This window comes from Coregonus clupeaformis, chromosome 23, assembly GCF_020615455.1.
Source record: "Coregonus clupeaformis isolate EN_2021a chromosome 23, ASM2061545v1, whole genome shotgun sequence".
Taxonomy (NCBI): domain Eukaryota; kingdom Metazoa; phylum Chordata; class Actinopteri; order Salmoniformes; family Salmonidae; genus Coregonus; species Coregonus clupeaformis.
The window spans coordinates 24694898-24707595 of record NC_059214.1 but is presented as its reverse complement, the minus strand read 5'-3'; the positions used below and the strand labels follow the sequence as shown (position 1 = coordinate 24707595).

Here is a 12698-nt window from a genome sequence, read left to right as displayed (position 1 = left end):
AGTAATGGCCAAATTCAATATTTTATCAAATACATTTTTATATAATATTTTGATACCTAAAGGGGTCCTAAAATTCTAATTAAATAGCTAAATCCAAAATGTTAGCTTAGTTGAGGATGTTCTGAGGGCAAATAGGGGGTGCAACCCAATATTAGGAAGGTGTTCTTAATGTTTTGTACACTCAGTCAAATCGAACCTATGTAGAAATGAATATGGAACTACATTCATACAGTCTCTTAAGATATATGGAACTACATTTATACAGTCTCTTAAAATAATTTACTATGTAAAGCTTGATAACAATCACCGAATGAAAGCTAGTCAGTCAGAGAGCATCGAAAATTCCAAAAACGATGGATAGAGGACTATTTTTATTACATTTTACATATTTAGCAGACGCTCTTATCCAGAGCGACTTACAGTTAGTGCATACATTATTTTTTTCATACCCCCTGTGGGAATCGAACCCACAACCCTGGCGTTGCAAACGCCATGCTCTATCAACTGAGCTACATCCCTGCCGGCCATTCCCTCCCCTACCCTGGGCCAATTGCGCGCCGCCCCATGGGTCTCCCGGTCACGGCCGGCTACGACAGAGCCTGGATTCGAACCAGGATCTCTAGTGGCACAGCAAGCACTGTGATGCAGTGCCTTAGACCACTGCGCCACTCGGGAGTGGTCTATCTTATTTTGATGGCGAGAAAACATAAACAATTATCAATGTGGCCCTCTGGACCTCGGTGAAGACCAAAAGCGGCCCGCGAGGCAAAATAAGTTTGACACCCCTGTACTAGAGAATGATTTACTCCACGCTGGGTAGGCATGCTGGATAGGCAGAGCCTGTTATAGATACTCTTTATCCTACTAAATGTGTAAGAATAACAACTAAAACAGAATTATCTTGACTTCTGTTCGCAATTCTATGGAAAATTATGTTTGTGTTTGCAAGTGCAGCACGCTATGGGGTCTAAATGCAAGTATTGCTAAAATAGCGGGGCTGCCTCACTTAACCACTCCACAAATCTCTCCACAGCAGTCCATTAACTCAAGCAGTGACCCCTAAAAAGAGGACAGTAGAATCCACAGTACCCTAGGCAGCCCTATGTGTTTGTGTGCGTGTGTGTGTGCATGTGTGTGTGTGTCAGTAGTGTTCCTCCTAATCCATCAGATTAGATCACTTCCACCAGGCAGAAGGAGATTAAGAGGGCAGTGATCTGAACGTGTCGGCCTCATCTTCGACTGATCCAGCCCTGCCTGCCAGGCCCCAATAAGAGCAGTGAGTGGGGTGGAGCTCCTTCACATAGCTAGCTACTGCACCACAACTCTCCTTTGTTGTTTCCATTGAGCAGTGTGGCTCCTGGAGCATCACCGTGGATTTATCCTGGAAACATCTGCGGTGACTAATGAGCATTTATCTGGTAGACAACAACTTCATGTTGAAAATGACAGCAGGAGCCTGTTTGCGATACTTTGGAAGTGTCTTTGAGGACAGCCCACCACATTTCATCTGACATGATTTGACTGCACTTAGATCACTTGCCAGCAGATGTCTCTAAATGTTGATTTACAGATTGACTCAAGTGGATCAAGCTTATAGACACAATATAGCAGATATATACATGCAGCAATATAGCCTCAGATCCCCAACTTCTGAGAAAAATCCCTACAGAATTTCACAAGGAATTATACATCAGTTTTTTTCCTAATGTTATTAAACATTGTGTGGCAATGTGAACATCCTTGCTTTACATTGTAGTAATTTCCTGCAGTCTAATGACCAAATCGCCCTCTAATGGCCTCATGGGTAGAATGTTATTCATATTTTTCATAATTTCATAATGAATAAACATTATTTCAAAAAAACTTTATATCAGATGGTTTTGTTATATTTCAGTCTTCTGTGATGTATATAAAGTGTAATGTTGGGATGCAAACTCAAAATGTAATACATTTCAACTCTGATTTAGCCCACTGTAGTAGAAGGATTGAATCATCCCTGTCCACCACTTAAGCACTTTAAGCATGACTCTGTCTCTCTCTTTCTATTTATATCTATCCATCTCTTTTTATCTCTCACACAATCCATCAGGCTCTGGGGATCATGCAACCCCTTCGACACAAAGCAAGCACCTTTGATCCTGACTGCCTTCTCACAAACCACAGGCTTGGCAACATCTTCATAAATGTCAGGTTAGTCTATCACTTCTGTAAAAGTACCTGCTCCATTTCATCTGATGGTTACACCAAAACTTAACACACATATAAGACCTTGGTACAGTGGAAAGGGTACACCAATAATATGTTTTATGTCACAGCAGCATACAACATAAAGCAATCGGTAAGGACATAACTCTAAGAGGCCCCTGAATACAAAGACAATTTCGGTAGCTCACTTATAAAATGTGTGTTTTATGAACAGTGTTTTTGTTTATAGCCTTCATCTAGTTATTTGGCACCGAGCCAATAGCTGGGCTGTCAATCAGGAAGAATTATGGGCAGAGGATGATTTGCCTGCAAAGCTGCACTGCTCTGCTCAGTGCCTCCTTGCCTTGGGATAATTGAAAATCTCTCCAAGCTATGAATGCGATCGTGCCACAGCACACTCGCTATGCAAAGTGCTTGGGCTTGAATCTTAAACACACACACCCATAAGCAGACACACACACAGAGAGAGAGCGAACACAAACAAACACAAAAAAAGTTGGAAAAGAAAGCTGAACCAGGAGCAAGCCCTTTCTATAAACTCATAGCTTGTACAGTAGATCCTGACAGGGTATAGCATCACTGTGTGATTTTAGTATCCACACCAGTGAGAGACATCTTGACACCTCCAGGCTAGTAGAACATAGCTGGGGTTATCAGTGATTGTGTTTGGGATAAAAATAAAAGAAGCTGCACCCTCTGTTCCCCAAGGTGTGCCATCATGCAGTGATGCATGGTAAGATAGATGGCTGTGAACACATTTAGATGCACACTGTGAGCTCTCTTTTTCCTCTTTGGCCTATACGCTTCCTTAAGGCCCATAAAGAACATATTTTTGTCATGTAACACAATGACCCATACTTAATTTAGTGGAAAGACTATTCAAGTAGAAGGAAGTTAGACTATTTTGAGGTTGAAAACATCAATATGGCTGCACATTAGAGTACAAAAACAAACATATTTTGTGAGTTTTATTGTCAGGAATGGAAAAACAACCACATTATCCAGTCAAACTTGATGGGCACATTTAGCTCATTCAAATCCACGAAATACTGCCATTGGTTCTGCTTTTCACACTATATTATTTCAAGCTGTTTGGTGACTTTCAAACCCAATTTACGTTATCTAACTTGCTCTCTTCAAAATGTGCAACAACTTTTTACAACACAAAGGCCCTTGAGTTGACTTCCATCCCTCACACTGCTCATTAGCCAGCATCCCCTCCTAGTCTTTGTGCTAAACAAACAGCGCTGCACAAAGAAATCAACCTCAATTACGCCAACAAACTGCCTTTTGTAGCGTATGCGGCTGGAATATTTTTAGCTCCGTTTAAGGCCCCAGCACACCTGCCGATGACTATCAGCATGGTCAGAGCAGAAGATGGAGAGCTGTTTAAATACTGAGACCAAACAGAAGAAACAACACTATACTGTCTGTGAAGATCAAGGTCTCTCTGCCTCTCCCCTCTGTGTGATACAGGAACAGCGTTTGCAACAGCTAATGGCGATCCAAATCAAATCCTAAATCCTAATTCCATTATTATCTCTATGGAAGTATATGGAGAGACTTGGAGAAGACAAAGATCCTCAAAGGAGCTTCCCGTGTGCTAGGCACAGCAGGCATTGTCTACCCACGATGCATCACTCCAAACGGATCCAGAGGAACAATGACATGATCCTGTAAAGAATGGCTGTATACCTCCGGGTGGTATCGATAAAGCAGAATCCGATACCTCACATGTATTAATAGACTAGTCCTATCTCATCTCTGTTCAGCCAGAACCATTGAGTATGGCTGAGGTATCGGTTGACAATTAGCTACAGACGCAGGCTGAATTTGAGGATGTGCCGGTCAATACATGTGATTGAGAAACACAGCACTGTACTGTAGCACTTAATTTACAATAATGTGTCTGATAGAGTGAGCAGCAAAACAGAGTTCAGAGAGCTAGAGAGAAAGAGTTGATAACTGATCTGAAGGCTGATATGTATAGGTTTACTTATAGACCGACCGATCACATGACTATCACACACTTCATAAATTCAAAAGATTTTACACTGCTGGTGAGAATTCTCAATCAATGCACAAAGGAGAAGTAAGTAACACATACTGTGAAACATTGTCAACCACTCTGTACATTTTTCATATCAGGTTGCTGATTCTATCTGTCATAGGCCAATTTCTATTTTGCCCTGTTTATCAAAAGTGTTGGAAATACTTGTCAATAATCAACTGACTGGCTTTCTTGATGTCTATAGTATTCTCTCTGGTATGCAATCTGGTTTCTGCTTAGGTTATGGATGTGTCACTGCAACCTTAAAGGTCCTAAATGATGTCACCATTGCCCTTGATTTTGATACGGTAGACCATTCCATTCTTGTGGGAGTATTGGTGTCTCAGGGGTCTTTGGCCTGGTTTGCTAACTACCTCTCTCAAAGAGTGCAGTGTATAAAATCAGAACATCTGCTGTCTCAGCCACTGCCTGTCACCAAGGGAGTACACCAAGGCTCGATCCTAGGCCCCACGCTCTTCTCAATTTACATCAACAACATAACTCAGGCAGTAGGAAGCTCTCTCATCCATTTATATGCAGATGATACAGTCGTATACTCAGCTGGTCCCTTCCTGGATTTTGTGTTAAACGCTCTACAACAAAGCTTTCTTAGTGTCCAACAAGCTTTCTCTGCCCTTAACCTTGTTCTGAACACAGATCCAAAACAAAGGTCATGTGGTTTAGTAAGAAGAATGCCCCTCTCCCCACCGGTGTGATTTCTACCTCTGAGGGTTTAGAGTTTGAGGTAGTCACCTCATACAAGTACTTGGGAATATAGCTAGACGGTACACTGTCCTTCTCTCAACACATATCAAAGCTGCAGGCTAAGGTTAAATCTAGACTTGGTTTCCTCTATCGTAATCGCTCCTCTTTCACCCCAGCTGCCAAACTAACCCTGATTCAGATGACCATCCTAGCCATGCTAGATTACGGAGACGTAATTTATAGATCGGCAGGTAAGGGTGCTCTCGAGCGGCTAGATGTTCTTTACCATTCGGCCATCAGATTTGCCACCAATGCTCCTTACAGGACACATCACTGCACTCTATACTCCTCTGTATACAGGTAATCTCTGTATACCCGTCACAAGACCCACTGGTTTATGCTTATTTATAAAGCCCTCATAGGCCTCACTCCCCCCTATCTGAGATACCTACTGCAGCCCTCATCCTCCACATACAACACCTGTTCTGCCAGTCACATTCTGTTAAAGGTCCCCAAAGCACACACATCCCTGGGTCGCTCCTCTTTTGGGTTCACTGCAGCTAGCGACTGGAACGAGCTGCAAAAAACACTCAAACTGGACAGTTTTATCTCCATCTCTTCATTAAAAGAATCAATCATGGACACTCTTACTGACAGTGATGTATTGTTGTCTCTACCTTCTTGCCTTTGTGCTGTTGTCTGTGCCCAATAATGTTTGTACCATGTTTTGTGCTGCTACCATGTTTTTGTCCTGCTGCCATGTGGTGTTGCTACCATGCTGTGTTGTCATGTGTTGCTGCCATGCTATGTTGTTGTCTTAGGTCTCTCTTTATGTAGTGTTGTGGTGTCTCTGTTGTTGTTATGTGTGTTTTGTCCTATATATATATATTTTTATCCCAGCCCCCGTCCCCACAGGAGGCCTTTTGCCTTTTGGTAGGCCGTCATTGCAAATAAGAATTTGTTCTTAACTGACTTGCCTAGTTAAATAAAGGTTAAATAAAAATAAATAAATAAATAAAAGATGGTGGTGTAGCTGCTCTTTTGATACATATCCCTTTCTGATTAGTCTTTCTGGTTGTGTCACCTCTCTGTGATACACTACCCCACACTGAACTCACCATTAGCCAACACTGTGTGTCACTATGCAAAGAAACCAGAGGTTACTGGCTGATTAGCCCCTGGTGAATACTAGATTGGAGCAGAGAGGCTCCCATTGGACAAGAATGACAGCTTGGCTTCCATATCCAAGCAGCCCAAGATGGTGGGCCTGATACAGCTCTCCTGCATGTGGAAATGTCACCAAGCCTGCTTACATTTAAATACATGCAGATTAAGTGTTGAAGGCTCACCTTCATTAGAACTGGGAAATAACTCATACAATACTTTGTGGAGAAACACATTTAAAAGCTTTCCAAAGATGGGCAGACTGTTAAAATAAAGACAGCAGGTTTCAGATTAGATCATTGTTTGACTGTTCACTTTCAGAACATCAATTCCCAATCCCAGATGTACTAATTTGGTCATTTGGTTACAGAAGCTATGCTGTAATAGCTACCTGGCTCAATCATGAGTCCTGCTCAAAATGTTTGCAGGATCCACCTGTATCATCAATCCCTGGATCATCAATTGAAGACTGTGTGTGTATGAGATTCCTTCTCACAGGAATGAGGAATTGCAGAGTAATAGATACTGACAGAAAATGCCTGGCAGTTTTACCAAGTTTAAAACCGTGCTTCCTGTCTGCTCGATCTACTTTGGAGATGGAAAGTACGGAAACATTACCTTGTTATTCTTATCACTCAGTAAAATCCCTGCATAGCACCAATGCTCTTTTATTGGCACGGTCAATAGTAAGTGGGCACTTCTTAACAATCATTTGCCAGTAACACCAGAAATAAATAGAAGATGGAACTTACGGACTATACAGCTATTTGTAGCATATTCATTGCACTCTATAGATCGGGAATGGTGTACCATCAGTGTCAGAGCGATACGATTGGAAATGCAAAGGCCTCCACTGGCGCCACATTCATCAAATAGATTTTTCCTCTCCCAGGGGGGCCAGTAAATGATTGCTCTAAATAGCCTTATATCATATATAGTTCGTTTTTTGGGGGGGTTGGTTTTAGCATTGACCAATACCAGTTAGCTCTCCTCTCTCCAGACCAAATATATGTATCATAAACAACCCTAAGATAATACAATTTTGACACTTCCTGCTCATATGATTTTATGTGAACACATAGGCTGCAGAAAAACATTGGATATGCATTCAAGATGCAAATACCTTGGTATTTGGATTGAGAATGATTTATCGTTTTTTTAAAACATACGACTGAGCTTGTTAAGAATTTTCTTTTTTACTGAAACAGATCTTGTCTCTCTCTAGTCAGCAGGAAGCAGGTTGGTGTCACGTCTCCTCCCCTTGCTCCCCTCCGGCGCTCTGATTCGCCGGTCTACTGAGCCACCGGTCTGAGCGCACCACTTCGGCAACACCGGAATGGAAACCCAACGCACCCTTATCACCTCCAGCACACCTGCACCTCATCATCTCATCACCACCCCTCTTTAGCCCTGGACTGTTCTGGATGATGTTGTGTGTGATTGTTTAGCTTCGTGTCGTTTACGCTCTCTTTGTTATTTATCTTTCTCATTGTTAAGTAAACCTTGACCTTATTCATTCCAGTGTCTGCGTCCTGCCTCTTTGTATACTCAGTACTCGTCACAGTCCGGCAGTCAACCTTTCTACCTGTTCTTGATTGTGGTGATACTATTTATCTAAGTGCAGCTGCCTCTACACATAAACCCTTGGATGCCGTTTTGCATAGCGCCCTTCGTTTTATCACAGGAGACAGTTTCATTGCTCATCACTGTATTCTTTACCAAAAGGTTGGCTGAACTTCTTCGAAGTCACGTAGATCACATCATTATGTTATTTTTGTTTACAGAGCCCTGCTCCAAAAACTTCAGACTTACCTAAGATTTAAAATGACATGTTATCAAACCCGTTATCAGGGTTGGTTAACTCTGGAGACTCCTTTGGTGTCTAGAGAGTTAGGTAAATTAGCCTTTAATTTCCTTGGACCTTTCGTGTGGAATGATCTACAATACATTGGTGCCTCTAGCGCATTTCAGACAGTTGTTAGGGGACCTTGCTACTGAAAAATTAGTAATTTTTTTTATGATTGTGTTTTGCTTTTCGTGTATTGTTGTGTATAATAACGTCTATTTTATTGTGTATATGAATGTGTAGATTAATGTGTTTATTGTATTTTTATGTGTATTGTGGTGTTATACAGGGCTCATCTGGAAAAGAGACCTTGGTCTCAGCATTGACTCCCTGTCAAAATAAAGGTTAAATACATTTACAGTGATAAATTAGATTTCATTCTCCCTACAGTATTCAGCACATACAGTATACATTATGTGTGGCCATGGGGCGATAACATGAACAAGCACAAGTGTATGATAGGGGAACAAAAAACAACCCCTTACAAAGATATTTTTACATAACAGGGTGTACCCATAGCAACAACTAGGAAGATATTCCAACGTACAGTATATAATTGGTTTAATACTGCCATACCCCTTTCTTCATTCATTAGCTACATGTACACGTTCTTAACAAGGCATGCTCCTCGACCATACTATCTCTGAATACATTATGCTACATTCAAGGGTGTAGCCTAATGTATCTGTTGACTCCTGTACCAAATGTCACCCCCGTCAATAGCACAGAACAGCTTTCTAATGTGATGATCGACAACACCTTAAAAGAACCACAGCCTTTTTTCTTGGCATTTCAAATTAACAACATGCTCCTCGAAGTCACACACTAAAGGAAGTGCAAAACAGCCTCCATCCATCCATATCCAGCCATCCACACTCTAAATAGAACAAAATACAGAGAAACCTGTTTCATTTAATTAACGATGTAGTAATTGCACTCACACTTCTGGGAAACATGTAGGAATCTTTATGAATAAGGCATACTGAAAATAAAATCTATTGTAATCAACCTGATTCATTGACTTCATATTGCCATTGTGATGTTTTGGCTGTGTGTGTATGTACACACTGTGAACAATGCAGAACATCAATAAGACTACCTTTGCCTTTAGGACCGTACCAGCCCTACCAAGTCAAACATTCAATAACCCTATCACCAGAGTAGCTCATAAAATGCTGCTGGCTTTATCAGTGGGTGCCCTTTTATTTGGATATTTGGTTGAATGTCAATCTGTTTTGCTGTATGCCATCCCCCACACCACTGGGGAGATAATATCGATCTGTCTTTCCATATTTAACTGCATGTGTGCTGTCCATCTCTGATCCATTACCAGCAACAGTAATGACAGCACTATACACTCTACTAAATTACCAAAATTGGTCCATTATGTGACATCAGATATATGAAGGAAATCCAGAACCATTATCGAGAAGGGAAAACATTTAATTGTTTAATTATGTGTAGTGACTTACATCTACTTTTACTTCTACTGCCTCCCACTGCCTTTCCATGTTATTACATACAGTATGCACTGTACATCGACCCATTCATGAGATGTGCTTTTGAACACTCATTGCCTATGGCGGTTTGGAGCTCCCAGGCTCTAGCTAGCTGAGCTTTTTCTCCATACTGGAGACTTTAGTCTAAACAGTGGAGGAAGTGGGAGCTCCCTACTGTTGTGTTCTGCCTAATTTATCTCTTGATAAATGCATCACCCTTTTATGAATCTCTACAACAGTAGGAGTTCCTTCCATTCTAGAGACTGAGTGAGAGCCTGCTTTGCATTAATCAGCTAGTAGAATATGGCGAGGACTCACGACTGCTTTTACACATGCATGCATAGTAAATATGATGCTGTCATCTCTGCTGCATTGTGGGATGGTACAGTACTTTACCAAATGTACTTCAGTAAGTGCCTCAGCTATGGGACAAAATTTACTCTGAAAGGTCTGCTCAAAAATATAATACAAACCGAAACAGAACGGAAAATCCAAGCAAATAAGTATTGTGTTATCTGTGTGACAGTTTATACTGTTAGAAATTTAAGATGTACAGAATTTGCATAATATTGTGGGCTATAGTAGCTATGATTGTATCGCTGTAAAACTGGAGCAATATTCCACCCACAGAGGCATGGTGAAGTCTGCCATATCAAGAGACAGCTCTGGTAATGAAAGCCCCCGCTGTTTTCAGCCAAAGGCAACCTTCAAAATCGTAATTTCACTCCCAGCAGGAAACTTTCCTTTTCAAGCACCACACTTTAGCCTTCATAAAAATAAGATAAAGCAAATGATAAAGCAAGTCCAACCACCTGCTGAACTTCACTGTGAATCATGTGAATAGCACTAAGATTACAGGCCCATGGGCCCAGCAGCATATGCTGGCAATCATTGGATGAAATAGGTTATTTAGTAGACGCAGGACACTATAGATATTCAGTATCAATTATGAATATTTGCAAGAGGCGGATCTGGTAGCCTTTATAGAACACCAGACCTAAGAGCATGAGGACATGCTCCTCTGAGAGGATGTGGCTGCCATTATCTCTGTCACCAGACACAGGAGCCACACAAACCACCCATGATGGATATCGGGCTTCTCCTTTTGTTTCTCAAAGGTAAATATGAGAACGGCCATTTGCTTGTCCTCCAGGAGAATCTAGCCATTTCATCTCTGACCAGCATGTCAATTCTGATCACTGGATACATTTGAGCGACCACAAGAAGGTCATAAATGAATAATCTAGCTGTCAGTTTAGCTCAGTTCACTGGGTTACATCATTAGAATAAACTGCTTTTATGCCCATCTCACAGGCGCCAGGTCTCAAAGTAAGAAGCCACCCATAAATTCTATGTTTTGGATAACAATCATAGACTATCAGTATTTTGAGTCCAGCTTCCTCAATAACTTAATGAATGATGCACGAATCAAACATATAGTTGTCTAACGTGTTTGATATGGAGTGTGGATGAAAAACATAAAGTGTTGTTATTACAAGTCGTTACCGATGTTGCAAAATACACCACTTATCCTCCACCTAAAAACTCAGGTGAGGAATGACGACCTCTAGCGACGACAACATTAAAACAATTGGATTTAACGGATCCTGGCAGAGCAAATCAAAGACAACTGAATGTTGATTTAATACGGCATATCAGAGAGAGAAACAAATGCCATCGATGCTGTGAATGACAATTGGGGTGAATATAATTTCCACCAAATTATTTCACTGCTAATTATGCTGCTATGCTAGGTTATAGACTATAACTTACTGATAATTCAAATTTCAAAATCAAAAAAGTGTCATCTTATGCTACACTAGAAAGACAATGGGCAAAGGAATCCAATGCATCACGTTATAGCTAGTTGCAACAAACGGCCCTACGCCTATACATTTACGAGTAAAAAAGAAACATAGCTATAACGTTATTATCTAGGCTTTTGATTCTTCGGGCATTTCAACATACATCTATTTTTTTCATCCATATGTCATACGACTACTGCAAAAAGCATGTCGCAAAACGTGCGCGGTTTCATATCCAAAACCAGTGGTACTGGTAAGCAACTTCTGATACTCACGGTGACTGGCGGCGGACGCAGAGCTGGAGGCACTCAAAACACAGACAATGAAGATATATAACCGAGACAACTTTCGCAATTCCATCCTCCCTACTGTGATATATCCTTGTGTTGTAGAAAGAGAGTAAATCTCATGAAAGCGATGCCTCCAAGTGTCTCCAGCGCGGTCGGAATCATGCAGTGTGCTTGAAGCCCAGTGAAAAAGTAAACCACTCCCCGCATCAACAGTCCTTCACAGACTCTCTCTCTCTCTCTCTCTCTCTCTCTCTCTCTCTCTCTCTCTCTCTCTCTCTCTCTCAACGTATATCTCTCTAGTATTCCATGAGTTGATTTTAGATCATGGCGTTCTAGTATTTTTCTTGAAGTGTGTGTGCGTGTCTCTGTATGTCTGTGATTTTGTGCTGTAGTGTAACTAGTTTTGCCGCTCCGCTTGCTGCGCACTAGACCATTTCAGCACCACAGTAGCTGGACAGCTCCAAACTGTCAAGCAGGAGGAGGCTCTGGAGTCAAAATGAGTGAACGTTCATTTGTATAAGAGTATGTCAATATTGAACTGTATGTAAGAGGCTATTGGGAAAAAATATAGTTTTTGATGCAATCCGTTTCAAATATATATGTTTATGGTAAAATAAGATGAGGATATTACATTCATGAATTTAGGAGGAAGTTAAGTTTTATGGATAATTCTCTCTCCTCCAGGCAGCTATAAGACAGCAATCCCTGCTGACACTGTGCCACAAGCTGTATGTTTTTTTTTTTTGATCAGCTCAGGTCTTTCATCACTGCCAGTGGATGGTGACTGTTTTCAGGCATGGGTTATTACTTAGTCAAAAGGTGTTATGTAGTCAAAAGTATCACTATGAAATAGTGAGAGACATGCAACATGATCGCTGTAGGAGCCATTTTGACTGTACTTATGTGTTTTTGACTTTACTTATGGTTATGGGTCACTGATCACATGACCAGGAAGTATGGAAGCACAGTATGGATGGAGAACAGGCCAAACAGCTCTTAGCGTGTTCACAGGAAACACGCCTTTATGGAATTCTTGCTATGTTTTTACCTTTGCTCCAAAGATCCACGTCTGAAAAGCTGAAACTTATGTTTGGCATGCCTTTATAAACAATTGCAATCCCCCTGTGCTGGCTC

At 41.2% G+C, this 12698-nt stretch overlaps 1 protein-coding gene across 1 annotated transcript in view; it reads right to left on the bottom strand.

Moving 5' to 3' along the window:
- Positions 1 to 11763, bottom strand: part of LOC121536720 (contactin-associated protein-like 5) — a 79932-nt gene extending 68169 nt beyond the window's left edge. Inside the window, exon 1 of the mRNA XM_045206593.1 lies at positions 11550 to 11763. Within this exon, the coding sequence (XP_045062528.1) occupies positions 11550 to 11634 (85 nt within the window). The 5' untranslated portion in view covers positions 11635 to 11763. The remainder of the gene's footprint in view (positions 1 to 11549) is intronic.
- Between the last annotated feature and the right edge of the window lie 935 nt (positions 11764 to 12698).